Source organism: Scatophagus argus, chromosome 4, assembly GCF_020382885.2.
Source record: "Scatophagus argus isolate fScaArg1 chromosome 4, fScaArg1.pri, whole genome shotgun sequence".
NCBI lineage: Eukaryota > Metazoa > Chordata > Actinopteri > Scatophagidae > Scatophagus > Scatophagus argus.
The window spans coordinates 5624604-5652021 of record NC_058496.1 but is presented as its reverse complement, the minus strand read 5'-3'; the positions used below and the strand labels follow the sequence as shown (position 1 = coordinate 5652021).

Below are 27418 nucleotides of genomic sequence, written 5' to 3'. Positions count from 1 at the left end.
TAAATGTCATAAATATGTCGATTTCCAAGAAAGTACCTCTGCGATTACTCCTCTGTGCTGTACCCACGCTCACTCATATTCAGCCGCCACCCACCTACAGCACCAACCTTTTCCATTTTGCCTGAGTGTGTTTATGGCACCATAAAGCTGGCACTGTGGGATGCAGAGACTCTGAGCCAGTGATGTGTGTCTGGGGAATATCGACCCAGCGGGACAGAGAAAGACAGGAAGACAGTTGCTGTTTTAGAGATTTATCGCTTTTGCCTCCATGATGTGGTATGGGATTACTTCTCTTTAGTGTCTTCAGCCCAAGTTAAAAATTTAAGCTAATTCACTTCATTAAAAAAGAGATTCCTTTTTATTTATTTAATGCTTGTATTTACGTAACTGCATTTACTGCAAAGAAATGCCACCCAAGATATTTCTGTCTCTTTTCCCCCCTTTTCTTCTTACACTGTCTTCTGCCTCGTCTTGCCGCAGCTCTCCTGCAGTGATATGTCAAGGGCAACAGTGTGTGAAAGCATGTGTGTGTGAGAATGTGCTTCTAGTATCTCTGCTGGCGGGCATAAGGTTGTCCGAGGTTGTTCAGATGCTCAGTGAAGTTTTCCCAGCGTGCAGGTGTTGGTGTATATTTTGGTGCTCTCACATCAAAGCTTGCTGGCAGCTGAGAATCGTGTCAGCAGGAGATCTGATGGTTTTTGTGTTTGCTGTGTTCTTAAAGATGCTCTTATGTCAGACCCAGGTGGCAGGTCATTGTTTGAATTCTGAACACAGTACAGTACTTCATAATTGCCCATATAAGTATCCTTCATCATCACTACTTTGTGTTTTTGCTCACATGACTTGTAATCACAAAATAACCAATGTCAGTCTTGACACTGGTCTCTTGGTCAAGTCTCTACTTCTAATAAGCACCAGTAACATCATTATGTGGGAGTCAGATATTCACTCTAGTTCTCTTGCGACTCCATCATGAACCGATGAGCCTTTTATCATCTTGTATCATTGCTGCCAACCTTGTCCATAACACAGCCTTGTCATGATGTACATAGAGTAAAATGTATAGTACTACGCTACAGTAGATACTATATGTTCGCTTCCATTCCTGTTGTATTAAAAACAGGAGGTGGCAGAAGGGTAAACTACAGGCACAGAGTGAGAATGGATGTTGATAACAGGATTCCCCTCCTTCTAGTGTGATTTGCTTCGTAATCACTTTGGTCACATTGGATGATAACATGACGCTGCTGTGAGGCACCCACAGCACAAACAAACAAATCAGTCCAGGGTTCCGTTTCACTGGAAGCTGTTGCTTGTCACTGCTTTGCTTTGTATCATTACTTGAGAGACTCAATTTTAAAGTGCTTAACGTACATGATGGACTGACAGCCATTTGCAAATGTGCAAGTACAACTTACTTGCAAGATACTTCCCTTGGTGTGATATTTAGTAATTAAGATTAATTCATTTTAAATCTGATTAAAACCTGACTAAACCTGATTATCTCCTGAACAAACAGGGCTTTGAATGCAAGCGCTGCACTATGGAGACATTCCCAGAGAAAACTGGAAGTTGTGTGTCTGGACTGAATGTTTTTTGTCATATTTCATTACATTTTTTTTTAAAATGCATGATCTCTATTATTTAAATTTTTGCTTTTAATATATGTTTCTGTCTGGTCACTTTATTCTGAGGTTTATGGTCCTTGGGGAATAGATAGATAGAATAATGCAGAAGTGCAGTGGGAGGGAGGACCAGTGCCCATTAACAGGATAATAAAATGTAGATTTATTATTTATATAAATCATATTTTTGGCTATTTGCTATCATGAGGAATAATAAATAAGCTGTAGGCCATCTAGTCTGTTTGTGTATGTCGCAAGGAATGATGTGTGTGTGCATTAAAGCCCAAAGTGCCTTTTTGTGTGGATATTTTTGTATAAAAGTTTTATTAGTTTGTGAGCTTGTTTAAGTTGATGTTGATGTGTTTACAAGTGTGCATGTCCTGCAAATGCTTATTATTACGAAAGAAAGAAAGACTAGTTTCACAGGTTAATTCTCAAACCCACCAAAATCATCTGACACTTTGGCAGAGTAATACAAATATAATACTTTGGCACCATCTAGTGGTCAAATAGAGCTACTGTACGGCATGTGTGTATCCAAGATCCCAGCTTCAACATTAAAGACTGGTAATCACATGACCAACAGTACAGGATGAGTCATGTGACACACAGTTTTATTCTGTCCTGAGGCCTTCAAAGCTCCAGACTCAAACTTGTTTGAAAATAACCTGAAAGAGGGAACGAAGGACATATTTTGGCACGACTGCTCCACAAACCTTAAATATGCGGAAACTGAAAAATGTTTGTGTATTTGAAAATGCAATCATTCTTTAAGATCTTGAAAAAATATAGCATGTCCTTGTTTTCCAAATTGTGCTTGATATTATTACACAATCAGCCACAGGCAATTTGAATGTTTCTGACACCAGTCTCATAAACTGTTTTACCACATTATTGACCCGTGACACAAGCTGAAGATGATGACGTGCTTACATGTTCAGTTTGAGCCTAATGCTTTTTCTTACAGATGGGTCATCCCTCTATTAACAGTACTTGTCTGTGTTTTCTTTCTCTTCCTCTAGGGACCAGTGACCCATATGTGAAGTTTAAGATTGCAGGGAAGGAGGTGTTCAGGAGTAAGACCATCCATAAAAACCTCAATCCGGTTTGGGATGAGAGAGTGAGCCTGTTGGTGGAAACCCTGAGGGACCCTCTGTATGTCAAGGTATAGCAGATAAGTCCTGGATTGTATTTTGAATGATTGTTAAGTCTCAGTGGACATGAGTTCGCTGTGCGTGCTTTCGTTTTTATGCCAAGAAAGACAAATCAATGTGAAAACAATAATAACCCTTGAGGGTCGCTTGCTGACAGTTGCTGTATATGCTGTCTGTCTCTTTGTAGGTTTTTGACTATGACTTTGGACTTCAGGATGATTTCATGGGTTCAGCATACCTCCACTTGGAGTCGCTGGAACATCAGAGGTTTCTGTGTTGCCTTTGACTTCTTCTTTTATTTCTTCTTTCTTCTCTCTTTGCTAACTGTGTACACACCCTCAATTTCTTGCCTTTTTGTTGACAAAACTGTGTCCTGTGCTCAATTTCTCCGTCGATGGTTTTTGAAGCACTGTCTTGGTACCTGAATACCATATGTAATGGCCAGGTTCAGAGTCCTCTCTTGAAAAACCTGTTTTCTTGACATGCACCCCTCTCACAAGCATCTTTGCTGTTGAATCTATCATTTTTATCTAATGTAATCTGTAGTCTCCCTCTAGTGGCAGATTTTGGTAATTCAACTCAGACCTCATGAAGTATAACAGGCACAGTATATTCACTATTTATTTTACGTAGGAGAATGTGAAGAGGAGTATAATTACCTAAAGTCCATCATTTATTATCTGTTAAGTAGACATACTGTCATCACGCAGTCTCTTGTGTGTCATCAATTGCTTTGGAGTGGGTGGAGTGTGGAAAAAGCGAACAAAAAGGATTTTAAAGGCCCTGCACACCCACCTTTAGTCAGGCATATGTCAGGTGGAACAGTGCCGGGAAAAGGCCTCTTTCACTGCACACTTTTGGACTGATAATAGTTGGAAAAGCACACGTCATTAAGAACATCAACAATGGATCCAATCTATTCAAACGTCCCATTAAGTCATAAGTTTGAACAAAAAACAACATTGTTGTTGTTGCAAATGAAGCAAGAGAGAAAATTGCTAAAACCACTTGTGTAAATTTTGTAAATACCACTCTTGCATTCTTATTTGTACTGCTAATGTCCTGTTTATTTCTTACGTGGCAACTGTACACTGTGGAGCTCTTAAACTTTAAACTTGATCCAGCACATTTAAACATTACACTCATTCAGGTCTGACAACGTCCCATAACGAGGGTTATGAAGATTATTTGTGATGATTACCAGCCAACTAATTGTCACAAACATTGGTAGCAAAAAAAACAAGAATTAAAACATAATTCAGACTGGTCTATAGTTGCTGTGCCTTCATTGTTCTTTTAGTGTATGGATGATATGCTGTGCAAAATGTTAATATTACTTATTTTCTGCATCGCCAGCTGAATGCAAGCAGCCACAACATGAAGCCTAAGTTTGCACTTTTCTCCTGTAATTACACTGCTTCTTTTACTGACATTAATAACATACAGCTCAGCAAGTTTGCGTACAAGGTATCCCCTCAGCTAAGAATCGATGTTGCTCTTAGAGAATTTTGTGAGGAAAAGACATCACTGTTTATAGCCATTTTAATCCTAACTCACTGAAAGCAGTAAAAATGGCAGATAGAAAATAGAATATCAGTAGTCAGCTTGTGGGAGGCTAATCTCAGCACTCCACATTAGTTGAGTGAATATGTGTAATCCACTCTGTGTTACGGTGGTTGCATGCAGTGAATGCCTTCATTTGTATACACATGTGGAATCCATTTGCTGTGTGGATTATGTGTAAGCACTTACAGAATGAATGTGAACATGGTTTGCTGTGCTGCTTTGCAGGACACTGGATATAACACTGGACCTGAAGGACCCACAGTACCCTGAACATGACCTGGGCAGCCTGGATCTCGCTGTCACCTTGTCACCGAAGGAAGGAGACGTGAGGGATGCTGTAAGAAATTTATATGAACCTCTGTATGAATCAGAAAAGAATGATTTTTGCACGCACTGCATCTTTTCCTCATTGAGGGGAGATCATTCTTTCCTGTCTTACTTGAATATCAATGCGCTTCATCATGTCACACCACGATAAGGAATAACGCGCCTGATATACTGCAGCCGCATGTGGAGATCCTGTAGACTTAAGTTAAGCTTATCGGCATATTAAATCAATATAATACGTTTAGAATATTTATAATTGGAATTTAGCAACAGTGAACTGTTTCTCCAGTACATCATAAGTACAAGCACGTTGTATTGAGCTGCAATGTGCTGGCTCCAGTCAGCATCAGTTACTGGAAACTCTTCAACTCAGCAAATACATATACATAAACATAAGTGTAATTAATATGTTCTGTGGAAAAGTTCCATGTTCAAAGAGCACTGGATTCTCTTTCCTAATTATGTTGGCTCGCGCCTCTGCGGACGTGCTCGATGTTTCGCAGTTGCATTTATTTCTGTTCAATTATTTGTTTGGTTAATTGGACCCCTGCATGCTTGAGCCGGAACAAGGCAGAGTCATGAGGGAAATATTTTATTCCTTTTGATCTGATGTCTTAATTCTGCAGCTTATTTAGTACTGCAGTTCAGAGAGTCCACATTTGACAGAACAAATAAACTCTATTTAGGTTAAGCATCATTTTGGATTTCTCCAACTGTGGAGAAAATGAGTACAAGGTTATACGAGTACATTATGGACTGTTTCTGTTGCCATCTACTGGTATGGAACAGTAAATAAAAATACAGAACTTTACACTGCTTTTAAATTAATCCTGTATTGCTTTGCTAATAATCTGATTTTAGGAATCTTGCAGCATTAGTTGTGTACATGATGGTCTGTGTTACATTATGAGTGTTGGGCTGACAGGAGGGACTCGTGTGGGTTTTCTTAGTACACATGTATAGTAGTGTGTCCTCTGATTATTTTTGTATTTACATTACTTTTGCAGTAATAAGAACACTGAAGTTACTGAAGTTTGATACATGTTGCAAGATATTTTTGAGGACATATCTCTAATCCTCATTCCTTTCCATTATAAAAATGTTTTTACTCTTGTTTGTAGTGAAGTACAATGTTCAACTGTTTTTTTTTTTTATTATTGGACCCAAAGAAGTCAAACAAGGGAGCAGCTACCAGTTCCAGTTACTGCTCTTATCTGTTTCTAAGAATGAAAATGACATTTGTGAAAGTATCAAGTATAAAAATTATGGTTATACTCTATGAGAGGCATAAACTGCTCTTGTATCTAAACATATGTGTGTGTGTGTGAGAGAGAGAGAGAGAGAGAGCGAGCACGCATGTCTGCATATACTGCAAATACTTCATAACACCATATGACGAGTAAGAGCGCTTCTTTAGACACTTATGGCTTACTTAACCTGCATGAATGACAGCTGCCCTCCTCTCTTTGTCTAACCCCACCTGCACCAGGCCAGGGCTAACATCTGAACTTCATACACCTCATGCCCTTTAACCTCTGACCCTGCAGCTCTAAGGGGGAGACAGTGGGGGGCGCTCTGTGTAACAGCTTTGTCTCATTTACAGACCATGCTTTTGAGAAGGAACTGGAAGCGATCTAGTAAGGTAAACTAAAACAGCATGTAACCCCCCACCCACCCACCCACAAATTTCCGACTGTACTGTAACCCCACTACCGACCGCACTGCACCTCACCTTTCCTGCACTCTTCACTTGTGTCCTGGTACATGGATGGAGTCTCCCTGGCCCTCTCCCCTTCGTTTTTTTCCTCCTTCCACAGTTGTCTGAGCAGTTTTTCTTTCTTTATTTAGTTCTCATTGTCATTAGCTTATTTTCCACAAGCTGCAATATACCACCTGCTATTTACATCACTTTAGAGGATGTACGCTTTTATTTTGGAATGCAGGCAAGATTAAGTCTAGCAGTGGGCTGTATTTACACATGCGATGGCAAGTCATAAGTCATATAAATATACACCAAGGGTGGAAGTAATTAGATGTTTTAAAATATATTTTGAAGCCTATTTAGTATTAGAACAGGCTTCATTATATAATTTTCTCACTGTTGAAATAATCTATATTGAACTAAATTAAGCAGTGCTTCTGCTCAGCTTGGGCTGCAAATATATGCTCGAGCTTCTTCCACCTTTGATCTGCACAGTGTATTGCAGCTACTGTGTGAGAAAATAAAGCCGCTGATTTGTTTTTAGGGGTTTTAAAGAAGTCCTGTACAGCAAATCAAGGGTCAAATAAGAAAGTTCGATTGTGAATTTTCTGGATTGATTATAGGACACTCTTAGACCCTTTTACATCAAGACGTTGATGTTTACATGATTTTGAGTTCTCATCTTGCCTCTCATGCAAAAGAAACTGCTACCTTTTCTTTTTTTTAAAAATTATTTTTGTATTTTTTGGGTTTCATTATCCTTGTTGGCTGTCAGGTTGAACAGAAAGCATGCCTGTCGAAGTTCTGCTTCTTATTGGCTCATGCATGAAGTACTTACCGTGTTTTTCAGCCAAACACAAACACAGCAGTATCAGGGTCGATTCCGTGAACACGACTGGGTTTATTTGCAGCTTTATTTGCTCATGTGTCCGATGTGTTTACTTTAAATCTACTAAATTGTGCCCAGAGGCTCTAACTAACAGTGAAAAGTTTGGTATGCACCAGGAGACACATTTTAAGTGTGCTTGGTCGGAGCTGGGCAGACGTCCTGCTGCATCGTGCTTCCCCAAACCATGCCTTTGAAGCCTCCAAACTGGGCCACCCCGCCTGTGACTCGGGAATTAGCTCAAACACTAACTAACTAGCTACTGTGCTACCCCACCAAAAAAGGCACTGCTCCTGAGTGCCTCCCTGCCTCCGTGCTCGACAACATACAGTGCACGGTTATTTTTACACAACCACTTCTTTTTAATGAAGCATCAATGAATGTTGAACCCACAGTAGAAGAAGCAAACTATTCAGGAAGTAGTTTTAGATAATAATTATGAGTCAGAGGCATATAAAATCCAGGTCTTTCTAACTTCACCACTTGGCAAAATGCTTATCTTGGCACTTCAAACATGTTTTTTCTTCTTCCAAAGGGTTGGCAAAAGTTGAACCATATTCAAGGGTGTATTCATTTTATATTGAATATTAACATCTCTTATAAGACTTTCCTCCTCCGAACATCTCTGTGCATGATCCAGAGCACAGTGGGATGTGGACTCCCAATCCTGATAACCTATGGTTTTCTGTAACAAGAATTATCTAGCAACAAAAACAAGGCAACAATTAGGATTGTGCTTGAGGAGGACATAACAGTGACCTCTCATCATTAGCATACAGTATGTGTTAGCAGCAATTGAGCAGGAGAAATGAAAGATGTGGGAGTTGCTGTATTAGAAGTTGGCTATATTGCAGGGAGCCATTCGCATTGTTTAATGTCTGGAGAATGGAAATTAAGAGGCTCCATCTCCAGATCAAAGGCCTGCGCTTGTGAGGCAGGGTTTGTTCAGAGTTTAATGAAATTCACCCGCAAAACAAAAGCTATGCTAATAAATTCTCCCTAACGAGGAAGGAGGAGAGGAAAAGGCAGAAAGAAGGAGAGAGAGGAGAAAGAGAGGGGTGTATTTGTTTGACAAATAAACACCCTGCTCTTTGTTTTAGTGAAGGATACTGACATGATTCAAAGAGAGGTTAAATAGGCCTGTAAGTGCTGAGAAAACTGCAGGGGGGGAAAAAAATACTAAATATATGGAGAATCATCAATCTGAATTTGCAGTCCTGTCAGCTTACACTACAGCCGGAGGGTTTAAGAAATTTACAGAGTTAAACTGCAACAGCTTCTTAGTGGTCAACCTGTTTTGGATAAAGCAGTCTGCAAATTACTCTCCTCATATTATTTATTTTGTATTATTATATTAAGAATTTGTACAACAAAGACCAAGCTGATGCAGTCATGTATACATTCTTGTGCAGACCGTGAGCTGTGTTGTCTGCAGCAGATTCTTAGTAGACGCTCTGAAGGCGTGTTTTACAGTACTGTTGCTACCGACAATGAAGGCGTTTCAGGCTTTTCCAAGGAATTGTTCAAGGTTTTAGACTTAAGCTGACTGCATACTATGCTTGATAATACATTGATGTTCTATAAGGTGAGCTCACATCTCAGGGGTAAAATTGTTTTTTGTTATCTCATTTTATGTTAAGTGTTATCTTGTGTGTTTTGCCTGCTCTTCTCTGTGTTGTCTTGACGTGTTTTGTTTTGGTTATTTTCCTCTTGACAAAGCATACAAAAGCCATCGTGCTATCTTGGAGTTGATTAATGTATGTGTTTGTTTTATTTTGTGGGACATTCTTGCATATGTATAAATGTGTGTGTATGTGTGTGTGCGTGTGTAAATGTTTCTTTGAATGTGTGTGTGTGCGTGCAGTATCAGAGTATGCGTCTGTCAGATGTGCACAGGAAAGCCCAGCTGTGGCGAGGTATAGTCAGCATCAGTCTGATAGAAGGTCGTAACCTGCAGCCCATGGATGCCAACGGCCTCAGTGACCCCTATGTCAAATTCAGGATGGGGCACCAGAAGTACAAGAGCAAGGTGAACACACACCTGTGTGAAAATATTTTTAGGTTTGTCTGGTGGCACCAGGCATTCAGACTAAACTTCTTTATATGTGTATACAAGCACGTCTACTGTGTACGTCTTGGACCAATAGGAGCATTTGCTCCCTTGATGCTCTTTTTGCTAGAATAAATATATATTTCTAATCACTCACATAATAAATTTTCATAACTGCTTTTCTGCATTTGTGCAATCATCAGCCCTTTTCACTCTATCGTAAAGATGTGATGAGTTTTGGTTCACATAGACTGTCAATGGTTAATATTTTATTAGCTGCATCAGCTTATATGTACTGTACGTATCGTAGGTTTCTCATACAGAGAACAGCTGAGACAAACAATGTTTTTCCTTATGGTGTTTACTCAGACAATTCCCAAAACACTGAACCCCCAGTGGAGAGAGCAGTTTGACTTCCACCTGTATGAAGAGCAGGGAGGCTTTGTGGACATTACAGTCTGGGACAAAGATGCTGGCAAGAAGGATGACTTCATGGGAAGGTACAGTGGTTTTCATCAGTGTGCGTGCATCATTCAGGATATGTTGCTGTCTCAATATTTTTTAAATTATATAGGTAGAACAGGTGCAGCTTGACAAAATTAAAGCTATTTTGACTTTTAGTACAATTCCCAAAACAACAAGGGTAGGGCCCATCCAGTATCCATGAGCATATCCATAGCATCCCTCTGCAAATTTAAAGTTTAAAGGCAAATACTGGCTATTTTCCCATGGGTAAAGGCCGTATATCTAGCTTTTCATTAGAATGGAGGTGCTCGAGGAAGCCTTTGCTTTGAAATCTGTGACCCAAGTCCAATAATTACTATTGGCTTTCCTTGATATTAACTGGAGTTAGATTAGGTCCATGAAAGAAAATCGATTCTGTCAAGAGGAGATCCCTCAAGTGCTTACTAAAAGGGTTTAATTGTGTCATCTAGTAGTTTGCAGTTGCTTATATCCTGCATACGTGATATTTGCTATGTGCTGTTACTAAGCAGTTGCTGGTGCTGTGCTCCACACCAGCGTGCGATGTTCAAAAATTTGTGTTGATGAGATTATAAAACTCGGAGACGTCTGTATGAAGTGCCTCTTCATATACGTTTTGTGATAATAATTACATTATTACATTGCAGTTTTTCAGCAAACTTGAGCCCCAAAATGGCTACACTAGCATTTCTTTAAGTTTAGTCTTTATTTACTACTTAAGCCTTTCTTGTTTTTGTCTTTAATTGTGCGCCTGCGTTCAAGCGTAGTCAGCTTCCCCGCAAAATGTTCACTTCACTAATTCTGTAACTTTGTCTCGATTTCAATTTGTTTGTGCGTGTGTGGGCACTTCAGGTGTACCATTGACCTGTCGCTCCTCAGTAAAGAACACACACACAAGCTGGACCTGCCACTGGAAGAAGGTGAAGGCGTGCTGGTGCTGCTGGTTACACTCACCGCTTCCGCCGCCGTTTCCATCTCAGACCTGTCCGTCAACATGCTGGACGACCCGCATGAGAGACACCAGATCATGCAGAGATATGTGAGTTAGTTTCATTGTTTGTGTGTGTGGGTTTACGTTTTGGTTATTCTGTGTTAATACTTTTGTGAGAAAAATACCCAACGTATGAGGAGTCATCTAAAAGACCTAAACATCAGAAAGACCTTTCTATACACGCCCATCTTTACTGTGTTGTCGACTGCTCTTTGAAACACAAAATGCTATTAAAACATCGAACCTTAAGGAGATCGCGTGACTACAACCCCACAATAACCAGTATGCCAAAGTTCCCTTTCTCTTTAATCTTTAACTACTCAAAATCCACATGCTTCATATTTTCCTTTCATCAGTTCTTGACGCACAGCTCGAACAGATTTCATGCTGTGTTACTGATTGACCGTATATCTGATACCGTGCCTTCTTCCTTTGATTGAGCACTGTGTGATGCACGTCACTGTATCCGAGTCACAAAGACAAAGAAAAGTTTTGTTTCTTTTGTGTCATGAGTCACACTGATGCGTCAAACAACAACTCCCTCATGCATTTATCATCAGACTTCTGATTGTCATAAAGTCTCAGTTTATGAAGAATCTTGCTCATTCATCAAGAAGAATGCATCTTACTAAAGCAATTGTGCAGATATTTGAAATTAACTTCACCAAGATGCAGCTGTGGTTTGGAGTCAGAAGAGAGGAGAGCTGAAAGGGAAAGGAAGGAAGAAACACGATGGTTCAGAGGTCAGGGAAGAGAGATGACAAGTGTCTTAAAGGCACTACTGAGACAAGCTGGACCAACTGTTTGGAAAAGACGGAGGCTCACACGGCTGGTTTGTTTTTGTTGCTATGATTTGCACCACCAGTATTGTGCTGTATTTGCATCAGCATCCTGCAGTGAGTTGTGCATATATGATTAATGCATGCAAGCTCATTTATTTACATTTAAAATGTCTTTCTTGTTAGCCAGTCGTCACTGATATGAGTAGATATTGGAGGGCGAGAGAGCGAGTGAAAAAGAGAGACCCAAAGGCCCCATCTGCTCCAGAGGCCCTCCACTCAACACAATGGTTTCACTCTCTTTGTCTTAGCCTAGTTAACCCTTCACACCCTGTCATACTCACTCCTCGCTTACAAAGAGACACTCACACACATGCTCACACACTTTCAATACATTTCATTCGACAGCCTTGACGTGAGACATTTCTCCGCTCATCATCCAGAATGTTCTGTGATGTTATCACGCAGTGCTGCAGCCTTTTGCTTTCAGTCATGGCTTATTGTATTGGAAAATGTAAGATATTTGTTCATCTAATGTTTTTTAGTTTAATTTAGAAGTTAACAACACTAAATCTAGATTTGTTTTATCACCATTGCACAATTACATCTTAATTGTCTAGGAGAGTTACAGGAACATATTTTCCCATGGGCACCACTTAGTTACACGCTTTCATGTGTGTGTATACTGCTCATGTGTGTTCACATTAGTGCACAGTACAGTAAGAAGCTGTCTTTGTTCTAAATAAAGTTAACCATACTCTCCAGCTGGTGTGTGTGTGCGTGTGCGTCTTTCCGTGTGTGCATAGGCACCAGCGGCGAGGCTCCACAGGCCAAACACGGGTGCCACGACCTACATAACTGCGGCGGTGCCTTATTGGCTAGCCATGGGAGGTCGGTCACTCTGCTCCGCGCTGCAGCAACCACACAAGATCAGAGGGGGGAGCTCTAGGACTGAGACACACACACATGCTGTGCTTCTCCTCACAGCCACAAAATGAGGACGGGGCGCCTGAGTGTATGTGTGTGTGTGTTTGTGTGAGTATGTGTAATAGGGGGCGAGAGGTAAAGGATGAGGGTTGCACCGGGAAGGGAAGGCGTGTAAAATGAAAAGAAAAAGCTATTTCACCTTTCTCACAACTTGTGCAGACCCTGTTTTTCTGCTCGGTTGAAGGCGAGACATTTTCCTTCCTTCGCCCTCCTCTTTCCCTGCCTCCTCTCTCCTGCACTCCCCATCTCTGTTCCGCGCTCCCAGCAGCCTCGGCTCTTTGTCTGTCGCCACTGTGGCCCTCCCGTTAGATGAAGGGATGGAGAGATAGAGGGTGGAGGAAGGTGGGGTGGGGGGGGTTGCAGATGGAGGGGCACAGTGAGGTCGGGTTAGAAGACTTGAATGGTCTCTGCCTATTAACATATTCCTTTTCCCCAGACTGGCTGTCTTTCAGTAGGAAAATTTAATAAAGATGTACCTTATCAAAGAGCACTGATAAGACCAAGTACCACCACTAATGCATAACAGTGCTGCTCAAAGCCCACTAATCTGCCCAGTGTGTGTGCCTGTGTGAATGTGCAGGTGTAGGTTGTGCTGGGCACATTTTTTCTACTGACTGGTATTATCAGCTTGAAATCAGCTGTCCGGCACAACCCTGCGTAAAGCATCCACTACTGCTAATCACAAACAGGCACACACATACAGACACATGCAAAAACACTACCTTCCTGCGTAAGCTATCTTAAAAACACACTTACACGAGTACCGCATTGTCATCGTCACAGCTGTAAAGAGCAGATTCCTTCGCAAATCATGAGAATTAGGAAGAGATGACAGTCGAAATCCTTTTCTCAACCCAACCGTCAGCACCGTGGCCCACACTGCTCAAAAAACAAACAAACAGACACACACCTGTGACACACACTCAGTTTAATAACCTGAATCTAAGGGAATATATTACTGATTTTAAATCCTAGAACACACACACACACACACACACATCACACCTTATGTGGTCATGGTGAGGTCACTGTGCTGTGTTTGGCAGGTGTTTTTCCCTCATTCCAATCTGCGGCCATTGAAGAAGGCTGATAATAGGCACCTGAGTGCTGGGATCTGATGCTAGCGCAGAGCTCATTAATGTCTCTCTCATTCTAGCTGTTCTGCATTGTGATGGCTTTGTGTGTGTGTCTCTGCCAGCCTTGTGAGTGCCTCTGTACACTTTCATGTACCGTGTGCGTGCGTGTGAATGAGTACACATGATTTTCCACTGCAAACTCCTTTGAATGCAGCTGATGGCAGAGCTATATGCAACACGGTGCAATACACTTAGTGACAACTACCTTAGATGTACTACTGCTCGCCGTAACCTTTCCTTCATCCCTAATTACTATTTCCCAGAAGTAGAGAGGGAGTGAGGGAGAGAGGGGAAAGGAGAGGAAGAGATTTATGCATTATGACGGCAAAGGAGCACACACACTAATGGCTCTTAATGGGCCTAAGGTGGCCGCAAGATGGGTGGGTGAGAGAAGGAGGACATTGTGACCTCCGCTGAAGTGGTGGCACTTCACCAGCCACCCCTGCATGTACACACACACACACACACACACACACACACACACACACACACACACACACACACACACACACACACAGCTGCAGTACCTCTCCCACCCACTCTGGTGCACTGCTCTAAGGTGAAGAGAAAGGACACAACCTGAACAGGAAGTGAGACAAGGGTGCTGCAGTGTGGTGTAGGAGGTGCAGAGACTCACACTGATCTTGAGTTGATGAGCAGGAGTGGGAACTGGAGGAAGTTGTTAGCACTGGGATTGTGTTTGAGCATTTCACAGTCATTTGATTAAATGTCCCTTGAACTGAGCGGCTGCTGGGCAGATGCTTTCGTGTGTGAAATGTTACATGCAACGCTGATGAGAGGTGACACGATGCAAAGATGACAGCGTCAGTCATAAGCTCGATTCGTTTGTGCGTCTGTTGAGCGTGACAGAGACGGGAAGAAGATGTCACAGAGACAAGATGTCAATCACAGACAGAGGGGGTTTGTTTTATGAAAGCCAACTTCGTCCTTCCATTTTCCCATTCTCTCCTCTGTTCATCCCTCCTTTTCATCTCCTCCTTTTCCCCGTCATTCCACCTGCATGCTGATGAGGGGCTATGGGGAAACCTAAATGAAGGGGGCGGGGTTGGTCTTGGCCTCCCTTCATCTCTACCTGTCTGTTTGACGGTCTTCTCCATCTTTTGCTGTCTATCTTTCCGATGAGGATTTGAATCCTTGTGGAGGATGGGTGTGTTCTCACCAGCAATCATGGATTGAGGCTGAACCGTAAATGTCCCCTCAGGGAGGCTGTATGGTGGGAGGAAGGGATGGAGTGTGGATAATGGGTTGGGGGTGAAGAAATATCTCTGCATCCATACATTAAAGACATAATTTTGTAATTCATTTTCTTTGTTGCATCTCTGTGCCATTTGTTTGTCTGTGTATCAGTATGGATGCATATAAAAATAAAATCCATTTAACAAAAGAAGCCAAACTTCTCAAATGTGCAAACACGAGCAGCTGAACAGGAACTTTGCCTAAACAAAATACAGTCCAAGTCTAATTCCAATGCAAGCCTGTGAATATCTAATTAAATAATGAGTAAACAGGATTATCAGTGTGACGAGACATTGATTGCCAGCTTTTGGTGTAATTTTTGATACTTGTTGGTACAGATGCATTTTGGTCAGTATTAAAAAAGTATTCCTTTCAGTTCCCAGCTGGGCCGTCGGCATCATTACGTGTTCTGCACTAACATCCTAACTAGACAGCCATTGGTTTGCCCTTGACTCTTCCTCTGTTGCCTCCCCCGTGCCCTCTCCCTGACTCCCTGACTCCCTCTCTCCCTGCGCCTCTCTTCTTAGCTGCTCCCCAATAATCACAACAAGCCGCTGTATCTTCAGAGAAATCGTGCCTTAAAATTGAGAGTTGTCCCCTCTCTCCCTCTCTCTTTTTCCCTCTTTCACATCCTCTCTTTCCCCCTCTCTTTCTTTCACGCACTCTCCCCTCTCATCTCCTTTAGAGAGCTTTTGGACAATGATATCGCTGGAAACAGGCAGAGTCTGACAGAGTTGGTAATAATGAATTAAGTCTGTAGCCTGGCCCTGACTCTGAAATTTAAATTATAATTACTCCTGTGGGGATGGAAGGGGTTATTGCCAGAGAGAGAGAAATAAATTGAAGTGAAGTGCATTTCCACTCTGCTTTTAAGGCACGCCGACATGCTACTCAGTTTGGCCTCAGTGTAGGTTTTCTGTGTATGTGTTTATACCGGAGTATTTGGGGCATGACCGTATGATTGTGTGCGTGTGTGTCAGTGTGTGTCTCTGCCTCATGGCCCAGTTGTTGATCTCCACAGGTCTCACTTTATTCTGCAGATTTACAGACTAGTTTTTACACACTCATCATCCTTTCTCCTGGTTATTAAGAAATTGGTACATACAGTACTTGCCTTCTCATTTCCGACAATCACAGGGCCTCATGGCACCTCTTCACTTTGTTTGTAAGCGTAGGAGAGGGTACACGTGTGACTAAACTTGTGTGCTTCACTTTATTCACACTTGGTGTTTTTTTTCCAGTGTTGTTTGGCTGTTGTGTAAACTGGAAATTGTGTGTGAAGGTCAGCACTTGTGTTTGCCTTAACTATGATATCACTGCCAGTTACGCTTCACTGGATGTGTCTGCTCACCACAGTATTTTTCTGATTATGTTGTCAGCCTTAGACTGTTCTGTCTCTCTATTAAGCAAACAAAAACACAAACGGAAATGTAGACAGTTCACAACGAGCCCCTTACAGACACAGTAATATCAGTAAGATGCAAATTATTCTGTAATTTCTGACATGTTTTCCTCATAATCCTGTTGTATTACGCAGTATATTGAACATATACAGATTTGTGGTTGTTCCAGGACTTTCGCTGTTGTTTATATTGCATGTATTTCACTTTTGTCTCTCATCTTTCTCTGCTCCCACTCACACTCCCTCTTAACACCTCTTTTTTATCTTACACATAACAAAAAAGGAAATACCAGTCAGCATGGGGTTAAAAAAAACCAACAACAGACATTTCACAAAATGATACACATTGAAATGTGAAATTATATTACAATTTCTGCATTTTACTCATGTTAGGGATAGTGAGAGGGTGCTTGTATCGCATACAAACATTTTCTGCCACAACAGACTGACACTCCTCTTTCAGGAAGACCCAGCTGGAAACTCTTTTCAGTGTGAATAACTTTTTGAGGGTAACAATTAATGGAAAAGCACAAAACAGTGAATTGTGTACAGTTCATAAGACAGATTTGTTATGCATTCTGTGTCATTCTGCGTGGCTTTTCATCTCTACAAAAATCAGTGAAGTTTCACCTTTTCTAAAAAAGAAGGAAGTTAGGAAACATTTCAAACAGACGAGCACAGCTATTAAGTGAAATTAAATTTGGCCATTTATCCTCTGTTAGACTGGACTATAAATGCCAGCTCTGCATTTTCAAATAAGGACTGTTAAAGGACATGTTCTAGCCTTTCCTCTCTTAATGAAATGTCAGGCTATTGACCCGACTTTCTCTTCGGTGCTAATTTGACACCCTCTCTGACCTTTCACCCCTGTTCCTGTGATGTTTTAGAGCGCGTGGAGGTCCTTCCACAACCTGAAAGATGTCGGTGTGGTGCAGGTGAAGGTCATCAGGGCCGAGGGACTGATGGCAGCAGATGTCACAGGTAAGAACAGTGAACTTGTGTGCAAACAAAGGGGCTGTAACCTGTACACACTGTTAAAATGTAAACATTTTGTCTTATTTTTTCACTCTTGTGTTCATGGTCAGATGTTGACACTTTTAAAAAAATAATCTGACAAATAGGCCTCCATTTTTGTTGTTGTGTTACAATTTTGTTTGTACTTAACTATCAGAATGAACACTACCAAGAAGATGACAGGAAATATTATCCATTTCAAGAGCATTTTTTTTGCTTAAAATAACTCTAGACATTGAGCAATTTCTGTGGCACGTTTTCCTATGCCGGCAGTCTGCCATAAATCTACTCATATTTAAAGTCAGAGTGTAATTTTTGTTTAAGGGATGATCCTCTGCGAGACTCCTCAGAGAGAGTTAAAGTCTACTTTGTGCAGGACGCTAAATTTGTCTCTGCATTTTTAGCAAAGATGCAGGCTGCTCATTTGAATAATAGAGAAAAAGTACATATTTGAACCAACAAATCTCTCGCCCTCCTCCTCCCTCCTCCCGCTCTTTCTCTGCTTGCTCTCTCTGAATCCTCCATTCTCCATTAATTCTTACTTTTAATTAGGTCTACAGTGGACAGGCCTAGTTTTTCACTCTGTATTATCTAGTAGACAGAGAACGAAATGTGTGTGCGTGAATGTGTGTGAGAAAGAGACTGGAGTTTTTCTCCATTTGAAAGAGCCACAGTCCCATTAGCCAATGCGGAGTGGAGCTGGTTGATTTAGGTTATTGCGTGGAGCGACCGGAGCAGCTGGAGTGCAGGGCTAATGGCTCTCTGGCTCTTGTATTTCACTCGGAGCAGAAATTTGCTCTGTGACCTCATTGTAGAGCTCATCATTCAGTCTGAGCGTCATGCATCCTTATGGAAAAAAAAGAAGAGTAAACCTATGGAAATCTAGTGTTCATTGGCTGTTTGTTTGCCTTTGTCTTTGTCTTTGTCGGTTGGGCGTGGTCATAGAGAATGTGTGTGACTTCCAAGCGGTGCCTTTACACACTGTGGCGATTTTAAATTATTACCACAGGCTTATGCCACGGTGCAAGTGCAGCATGTGCTGTGGTGCTGTGCAGGGCTAAAATTTTACACAGAAAGCAATTATATTAAATATAAAACTGATGTCAAATGTCAGATTTGAAAACACACAACAAACATCCTTTTATAGAGTGTCTGACATCATGAAATGGGTCAGTTTTTAATCAAGAATAAGTTTTTTTTTGAAAGTTTTGATTTATGGGAGAAATGTTTTTTCCACATGTGCTGCCTGCCATGTGCACTTCACATGGAAAGCTTGGATTTCACATACTATAAGCAGAGTACAGCTGAAGATGTTTTCATATCTGTATGTATTCACACACACACAAATGGACTTTGGGGTCACATGTGGGTTTTCACACATAACTTTTTTGTTACAGTCAAATAGATCTGTATCTAGTATGTTTCTGTTGTTCAGCGGAAAATGTTTTCTTTCAGCGGGTGTACAAAGATGGATACAGTAGGTAAGCTGATACAGATAAGAGACAGGCGAAGGGTTATTTCTAGATGGCTTATTCCTGTTTTGAGTTTGATGCTCTCTGTGTGTGTGTGTGTGTGTGTGTGTCACTGGCAGAAACAATAGCTCCGTAAGAGCCACATAAGAGCTCTCACCACACGAACACCCTATTTTAACAGCTCAGACCAAGAGAGGGTCAAGAACAAGGTGAGAGAGAAACAGACGGACAGACAGACAGAGAGGAGGTCAGAGAAAGAGTTCAGTGTCTCTCTCCCATTCACGCTGCCTGTCTCCTGTCTTTTCCCCTCCTCCTCCTCCTCCTCCTCCTCCTCTCTCCTCTCTCCTCTCTGGCCATCTCTCTCTCTCTAATTGAAGTGTTTTTGTGGAGTAGCTGCTCTCCAGCCCGAGTAGGATAACTGAAAATAGTCTCTAAAACCAACAATCCCTTTTGTCTGCCAGCTCTTGTCCCTCTGAGTGGATGCTATACTGTTGGAACATTTCAATAGTAGCACACATGCACATGCAGCAGCAGTACCACAGCATATGTGGATGTCTTCTACTTGTTAGGTGCAGATTTTTCCCTTCATCACTTGATACTTGGAGGAATGCTGTAGATAATCATGTATAGCCTATAAAAAATGACGAAGAAATGGAAAATAAATGCAACAAAATTGCACGATTTCCATTTTAAAGCCTGAACCATAATTAATTGTGATTATACGTGAAAGCACGGGATCCTTCTCCGAATTCAAACTTCTCACTAACTCTAAGCTTCCTGAGAGGCAATTACAGCACGCTCCCTCGTCTGTGTACTGTATCCATCCTCCACACTTATCTCAGGGCACCCTGAAATGAGTTTGAGCCCGCTTCTTTCTGCAGACCTTCTTCCAGAGCTGCAGAGACGGGACCCAGAGGCGGGGGAGGAGCTTTGCTCGGACATTACCTGTGTGATCTCCGAGTGGTTCTCGAGCCTGAGCGTGTAATTGGTTAAGACAGCCGCCTCTGGTGCTGGCGGCCAATAAGGTGAAAGTTCATCACCAACGACAACTGGCTCTCTGCGGCAACACAGCCTGCCATGTCATTAAAACCAGAATATTAGAGCGAAAATGGGGGAGGGACGGGGTTCTGCAGAAATAATTTCCATCTCTTTAATTGGGTGATTGCAGTTAAATTTAATCTGACTTGATTTGTGAGGACAAAATCGTAATCGTTTATGCTATGGAAGCTGCAGGATAATTTCAGATACTCACTTCTGTAAAAATATTGAATGAAACTGCCAAGATGAAGTGTTTTTGCAATTTTAAAATAAGTTTTTGTCTGTATTTAGAATGGCTCCATTTGTGTTTTCATACAACAGTTTATATGCTATACAAGCAATTTATAATGCTAACAGTGTACAGCGACTTGCATTGAGAAATAGGCTCTTGGGTCCATTGTCTTTTGTCTATTTTAATGTATCTTATTTCCTGTCGTAGGAGTCGTAGCTGTCAATATCCACTTCAAACACTCTACATCAATAGAGCGCCACAAACAGATATGAAAGGCAACACCTACAGCTCAGCATTGATCACGGTGACATTTACTTTGCACACCCACTAAATGTCCTGCCCTTGTCACAACATTTGAAGAAAATCACACCAATCAATGACACTCAGACACACACAGATGGGCATACACAAGCACATGCACAAATACAGCAGGGGGCTTTGAACTCAATCCCAACTTTATTGAGTCTGATTATGCAACATCGCTGCTCTTTACTAATATTTCAGTATACTCAATATTTTCCACAGGAATTCGTGTGGGACGTTTTTTTTTTTTTAAACTTCCTGACCCAGCCTTTTCAAGTGATAAGCTTGAACAAACAGCACAACGGCTCCCAACAGTTTTAATAAAAAATAATGATCAAAGGCAGAATTAAGAGTTTTGTTGTTTTTAGTTCATTTTGAGGCAATCGAAGGGAGGTGGGCTGGCAGGCGTGGGGAGCTGGTCTCTCTCCTTTCTGTGTACAAAGAAATTGAAATGTGAGATGTTAGTAAACAAATGGAGAATATATAGGACATTACTGGTTTTGATTATTATAGTACACTATGCAATTCTCAGGAGGAGGAAATAACTCTGTGGTTATGTTTGTTCCTTCTCCGTCTCTCTCTACGCAGTTACATAACAGTAGTAAATTCTGAATTGAAAGTTTTGTTGGAATGAATTAGCATTAATGAATATGATTTACAGTGAACCATATATCATATCCATGTTTTATAACAGGGTCTTTAAAGTTCTCACATAGTGGATTAAAGTTTTATCATTTGGCAGCGACAAGCCACTCAAATTATTTCATATGTCATATGTGAGTTTTTCCAGTGATTTATAGTGTAAATCTACATTTTGGATAAGTGTCATTACTGTAAAATGTCACTTGTGTTTTATTGATCAAACTTGTTTTGCCACCAGTGTATGAAACACATTGTAATAAACACAGGAGTTAAATTTCAATTTTAATGGCTAAAAACCTCAGTATTTATTAATTTACATTGCTGTCAGTAGAACAAAGCAGAAAGGATGGAGAGGAAATGTTTCCTCTGTCAGTCTTTCGTCATTTTATTCTCATATTCCTCTAGCTTTCACTCTTTTTTTTTTTTTTTTTTCACTTCGCCGTTGCCGTCTCACCACTCGCTAGGACTCGCTAATCGTGGAGCTGCTGTGTTTCTCACACCCCTGCTCGGCTGTCTTTATCTTCTACTTTGAACTTCTCTGGCCTTCAGAGCCCCGTCGCCCTCTGTCTTCTCTGCACTATCCATTCTCTAAGTCTTCTCTCTCCCTTTTCACCCCCCCAGCCGCTGCTTGTGGCTGCCCAGGGCACGGTTGTCCTGGAGCTTATCTTCTAGTTGTCCATGTTCCCAAGGTGTTGATAGAAACGGCTTGCAGCACTTTAACTGATATACTGTTTAATGACATATACCGCATTGGGGCTAGAAATGAAAGATTCATATTACAGCTGTGATAAGTCCAGGGCGTTTGAGCTGTCCTGTGGTATAAGGATATGATGCCATACACCATCTGTCTGAATGATATGAGACAAAAGGAATTACTTAAGATTCTCACGTTCCTTGAAACCTCAAGCTAACCATAGTTTAGTATCTACTGTATATATGTCAGTCCGTTTTATCAGTTTTTGTTTTTATTGGTCCTGTGCAGGTAAAAGTGACCCATTCTGTGTGGTGGAGCTGAGTAACGATCGGCTGCAGACGCACACGGTCTACAAAAACCTCAACCCAGAGTGGAACAAGGTCTTCACTTTGTGAGTGGCTTTTACAATGCCAGTAAACAGACACATACAGTTTGTTTGCAATAATAAAAATAACAATTGATTTTCATTTTAACCAACATGAGTTACTGAATTAAACACTGGGGAAGTCAAAGTAACAGCCACATATAATATTAATCAAATAGATTTAAATTGATAACATTGTGTTTTTGTGATTTTAAAAATGAATTCTGCCAATTTGAACATGAAAAATATATATTAATCACAGTTTTTATTTAACTGTGAATGACTTTTGAATACAACTTTTTATTTAATAGCGTTTTAAAATATCTTGTATTCCTTAAAAAAAAAAAAATACATGAACACATTAACATAAGATAAAAAGAAATCTTATGACATTTTTCATTCTCTGAAAAATATTTTATTTAACGTATAGTTTTACCAGGGCTATTGTTAAATGTTAGTGTAGTTCTGACTCCACATAATTTCCTCTATATATGAGGCAATACATGTGAATTCAAACTTGTGAATTCCCAGGGATGGGACTGATTAATTTAGTCTTTCTTTGAGTGCACGTCTTTCTCATAGCCTCCTTTCTATACATAACATCAGCCATCTTCTTGCTAGCCTAGTTTTCAAAAGATGACACATCTGAGCTTCACACTTTAGTTCTCCTTAGCTCATGCAGTAATGTGGTAAAGATATAAAAAATGTTAATGGTGATTTTTAAACATTTATGTGCCTGTAATAAAGGGTATTTAAATATAATTCATTTGTTAGGAGTCACATAGCTTGTCAGATTCTAAGATGTGATAGCTTTCATACTGTTTGAGTGTGTAGCCCATATTTCATTGTGGCGTTTGTGTCATTGTCTTTGTGTGTGGTCCAGTAACGTGAAGGACATCCACTCGGTACTCGAGGTCACTGTTTACGATGAGGACCGAGACAGAAGTGCAGACTTTCTGGGAAAAGTGGCGATTCCTTTACTAAATGTGAGTCAAAGGCAGATTTCTGTGTGTATTTTTTTTCTTTTTCCCTTGGGGATAATAGAAAGAACATAGAGGAACGGAAAGAATGAAAATACGCAGTGGAAGATATAAAAAGCAGGGGTTATTTTTGCAACTACACAGATGAGACTGTTATTATTTCACAAAGAGAAAAGAGATGACAGGAAGGAGAAAAAGTGGAAGAGAGGCCGAGAAACAGAAGAGATTGATAGGTGAAAAGAAAGTGAGGGGATGAGAGACTCTATGAAAATGACACTGATCGAGAGATGGAATGATGCGATTTAGACAAGAAAAGAAGGACAGAAGAGTGTCTCTTATATTTGAAAAAAATATAGATAGCCCGCAAAAGAACTGTGTGTCTAATATATCTATGCTCTGCCGTAGAGTATGATTCCCCAGGATAGCTAATTTCTGTTTGACAGAGCCGAGCTGCAGTGGGTAATGAACAGGTACTTGTCAGAGTTGCCACAGTTGTTTTGGGTTCCCTGTCAGCGGCAGCAGCTGGGGTTCAAAGGTGGCCCGGGGAGCCGATTCAGCCGGGTATTGCCAGACAGACGCCTGTCATGTCCCTCTCCCACAGATCCAAAATGGAGAACGCAAAGCCTACGCCTTGAAAAGCAAGGAGCTGACAGGGCCAACAAAAGGGGTCATCTTTCTCGAAATAGACGTGATTTTTAATGCTGTAAGTCCTTTTTTGCTTTTTTTGATTCTCCTCCCTGATTTTTTTTTTTATTTTGCCCCCCCACCCCCCATTATTCTCTCCAGCAACCACCCCCCCACGCTGCTGTTGTCTTTATTCTGTTTGTCCCCCCCTCCCTCGCTTTCCATCTCATCCCTCGTCCCTTGTCCCTCGTCCTCGTTTTGGCTTTAATTATCCAAGACTCCCTCTCAACTGCCTTTGTTTGCCCATACACCACCGCTGTGTGTGTCCTATGGCGGCCATCTTACAGCTTTCACTCCCGCTCTCTTCAGCCCCTGACATGGGGCACGCTTTAAGCATGTGTTAGAAAAACCTTAAGAATAATCAAAATTCGCTGTCATCATCACCCCCGCGTTAATTTAAATCAGTGTCGCTTCACTCTCACCGTTTGCTGTTTATGATGCTGTGTGTGCTATAACTCCATCCTCCAGGTGAAGGCTGGTCTCAGGACGTTGATTCCCATCGAGCAGAAGTATATCGAGGAGGAACCCAGAGTGTCCAAACAGGTACATCAGTGGCAAGCGCTTATCTTCTACTCCTCTGCCTCATTTTTATCGATGTCCGACAGTACTTCACTGTCTTGAGCAAAACCAGCAAGCCTCGAGAGTGGCATCTTGTAAAGAATAACAACTGTGTGGGCAAGATACAACAGAATGATTGAAGGAAAAACAGCATTTTGTTTCTTTTTTTTTTCCCTCTTCTCTCCCTTCTCTCACCCCCTCCCCGTCCCTCACATCCACTCTGAGTGGTGAATAGAAATGTCAAGCCGTCAGCTCTGGGGTGCATAAGTAGATTGGCCATCCTTATAGTTGGCCTTCTTTGCCACTGCTGCTTTGCACTTCATTGTCACGCCGCTCAGTGTGGCGGCACCACAAAAGGCTGAAAAGTAGGGGCTGGCCTGCATCAGACATGTCATATGAGTGACCGTTTGGGCTCAGCAGACAGTGCTGCGCCACGCACAGCCGAGCACAGCCCTGCCCAGCGCACACACACACACCAGCTCCCATACCACCCTTTTGTCAGCCCTCCATCTATTCCCTTTCCTCGCTGTTTCTGCCTTCTCTGTTGCTCCCTGTCTCGGCCCACTTTACGCTTTTCTCCCAAGTGCAGAATCCTTTTTCATCTCCATTTCACCTCTGACTCGCAGAGATGACCCATGTCAGCGTCTCGCAATGATGATGTCACTGGCTGCTTTGGAGGGATTGCCCCGCGAGGGCTCTTTTGTGTGGTAGCAGCTCCCCTGCTGTTGCTTGCTGCTTAGTGTGCAGACACACACAGAAAAGAAAAGCAAAAACACATAAGCTGCCTGCCAAACAAAACCATATAAATGTAATTATGACATTTGACGGAATAAATGACTTTTCTAAATGTTTTCAAGGATTGACTCAAGGCCCTTGTTGAAATAATTCATGAAAAATTAAATATTCTTATCTAGGCAGTTATTGCAATAATGAGCCCAGAGGAGTATAGCATGTACATCGAGTACATGCGTTAAGAAACGTGGAAATGGATGATTCACAGTCTTGCTGTCCTTAGGGTCTGTGTGTCCCCAGCAGGACACCATACAGTCATCCTCAGTTTGGCAACAAAAAGCTTCACATAATTATACATAGAGGAGGAGGAGGAATCGTCCTCTCTGCTAGCATCAAAGCAGCCAAGCCAGCCCTAACCACATGCAAATCCACCCAGAAACACACATACATGCAGATAATGGACTTTACTGTAGTGTTACAAATACATGCTGTACGCTCATGCTATACACACATTCAAGCGCACACACACACTATTTCCCAAAGAGTAAAATAATGGCCTAGAATTTTTTAAACAGCGATCTGCAGAGACAGCTATTCCTTTGGGAGCACTTTCTCCTGGTGGTGACCTGATTGGGTGGTTGGCGTTCTGCACTGCTGTTACGCTATTCCCTGAATGGTTGGCAACCCAGGGGGAGGACAGCAGTTAGGCAGTTCTCTCGTGTCTGGCCAAATACATGGAGAGCCCTCAGGGAGGAGAATCCAGGGAGTGTGCTGGAAATTGTTATTATTTTACTTAACTTTATCACTGGGAGAGTTGTGTGAGTCAGCTCGTCACACTTAAAGTGGCTGTTTGCCCTATACGCTGATCCACATCTATATAGAGCAATCTAAAGAAAGGAAAGGCGCAGATGTCCTCATGGTGTCCTCAGTGCTGTAATGTTGTAATGTTCAAGCCAAAGTGAGGTCAAAGCTGCAGCTCTCCAGTTGCAAGAGTCTTTGCTCCAGTTAACTTTCCAAAGTGACGGCAGAACGAGAGACTGGCAGACTTACCGACAGCACGTCGTTTTAACTAACTAATTATACACTGTAGCATTTTCACTTACTAAATTATGATGAATTAACTAAACATAAGGGCGGGAAAACTGACCTCGAGATCAGAGATTTGCTGTAATGGCTGTGCTTATGTTTGTGGACAGCTAATTATTCTCCTATTTGCTGAACTCTTTCCAAAGAGTATGCATGTGCAGTTAATATGGGAAAGTGTTTTATTGTTTTTTGCAGTTATGCTCAGTTACATGACCTGTCACATCAGTCTCATTAGGCATCTGTAAATTCGCAGTACAGAATGTCCATGTTTATGTACTTTATCTACCACTGCACTAAACTGGAGTGATATGTCATGTGTATAACACCACGCTGTGTTCTTTACCTTCTTTTTAGCTGCTGTTGCGCAACTTCAACAGAGTTAGACGCTGCATCATGTTCCTGATCAACACAGGCTGCTACATCAACAGCTGCTTCGAGTGGGACTCTCCACAGAGGAGCATCTGTGCTTTTGTGGTACGTCAGAGTGTACTCGCAAATACAGTACCATAAATTGTGGCATATCGCATACAATTTTGCTCATTTACCAGACGTGAGGAACTGAAACTTATTATGTTGCCACAAAGATGATTGTGCTGTGTCATTATTATTATTAAATTGGTTAATCAAGAATTTTAGTTTTAGGTGAAAGACCATCTCAGAAATATACTTAAGTGTAGCTGGGCCTCACACCTTTTGAATGAAACTGAATGAACCCACTCACACTGAGGGGTCCAAATTACTACAAAAAGTATTTATTTATGTTACTTTAATACACAAATGTTTTACTGATCACACTATCTGTGCCAATTAGCATCTGCGCGTGTGCAGTACTGTGTTCACAGAGGCTGTAGGACCATTTCTGCTAACAAAGTATGGCTCCTCCACTGATAATTGCACACTCTAACAGGAGAGATTGTTGATGTCTCAAGATAAGTGCATTAACAACTGTGTAACCCCCACACTACACACTGTTACTCACACACTCTCATATCTCACATATCTTGATATGATAGTCTCGATGAATCCCCTTTCTGGCTTTGTATCAAATGTACAAGTGAATGTATTATATGCACAACATGTGCCTGTGTTGACACTCAGTTGCTGGGAATGAGTGGATACTTGGTAGTGCAGCTTAAGCACTTTTTACAAAACCCTCAGACATTGAAATAAAGAGGAAATGCAGCGACAGTCTATTGCAGAGTGACAAGCTGTTCCTGCAGACGCTGGAAATGGCAGCGTCTCTCTCTCTCTCTTCTTCATCCTCTCTCTCTCTC

The 27418-nt window shown here is 41.5% G+C and overlaps 1 protein-coding gene across 15 annotated transcripts in view; it reads left to right on the top strand.

Moving 5' to 3' along the window:
* LOC124058133 (multiple C2 and transmembrane domain-containing protein 1-like) overlaps positions 1-27418 on the top strand; it is a 146738-nt gene that overhangs the window by 74206 nt on the left and 45114 nt on the right. For 13 of the 15 annotated variants that reach the window (XM_046387055.1, XM_046387052.1, XM_046387053.1 and 10 more), the window contains 13 exons: positions 2648-2790; positions 2967-3046; positions 4571-4682; positions 6276-6314; positions 9125-9289; positions 9680-9810; positions 10646-10832; positions 17233-17326; positions 22029-22131; positions 22988-23090; positions 23686-23787; positions 24237-24311; positions 26499-26618. In XM_046387055.1, the coding sequence (XP_046243011.1) occupies positions 2648-2790; positions 2967-3046; positions 4571-4682; positions 6276-6314; positions 9125-9289; positions 9680-9810; positions 10646-10832; positions 17233-17326; positions 22029-22131; positions 22988-23090; positions 23686-23787; positions 24237-24311; positions 26499-26618 (1454 nt within the window). The remainder of the gene's footprint in view (positions 1-2647; positions 2791-2966; positions 3047-4570; positions 4683-6275; positions 6315-9124; positions 9290-9679; positions 9811-10645; positions 10833-17232; positions 17327-22028; positions 22132-22987; positions 23091-23685; positions 23788-24236; positions 24312-26498; positions 26619-27418) is intronic. The other 2 variants (XM_046387057.1, XM_046387061.1) reach the window with 1 other exon arrangement.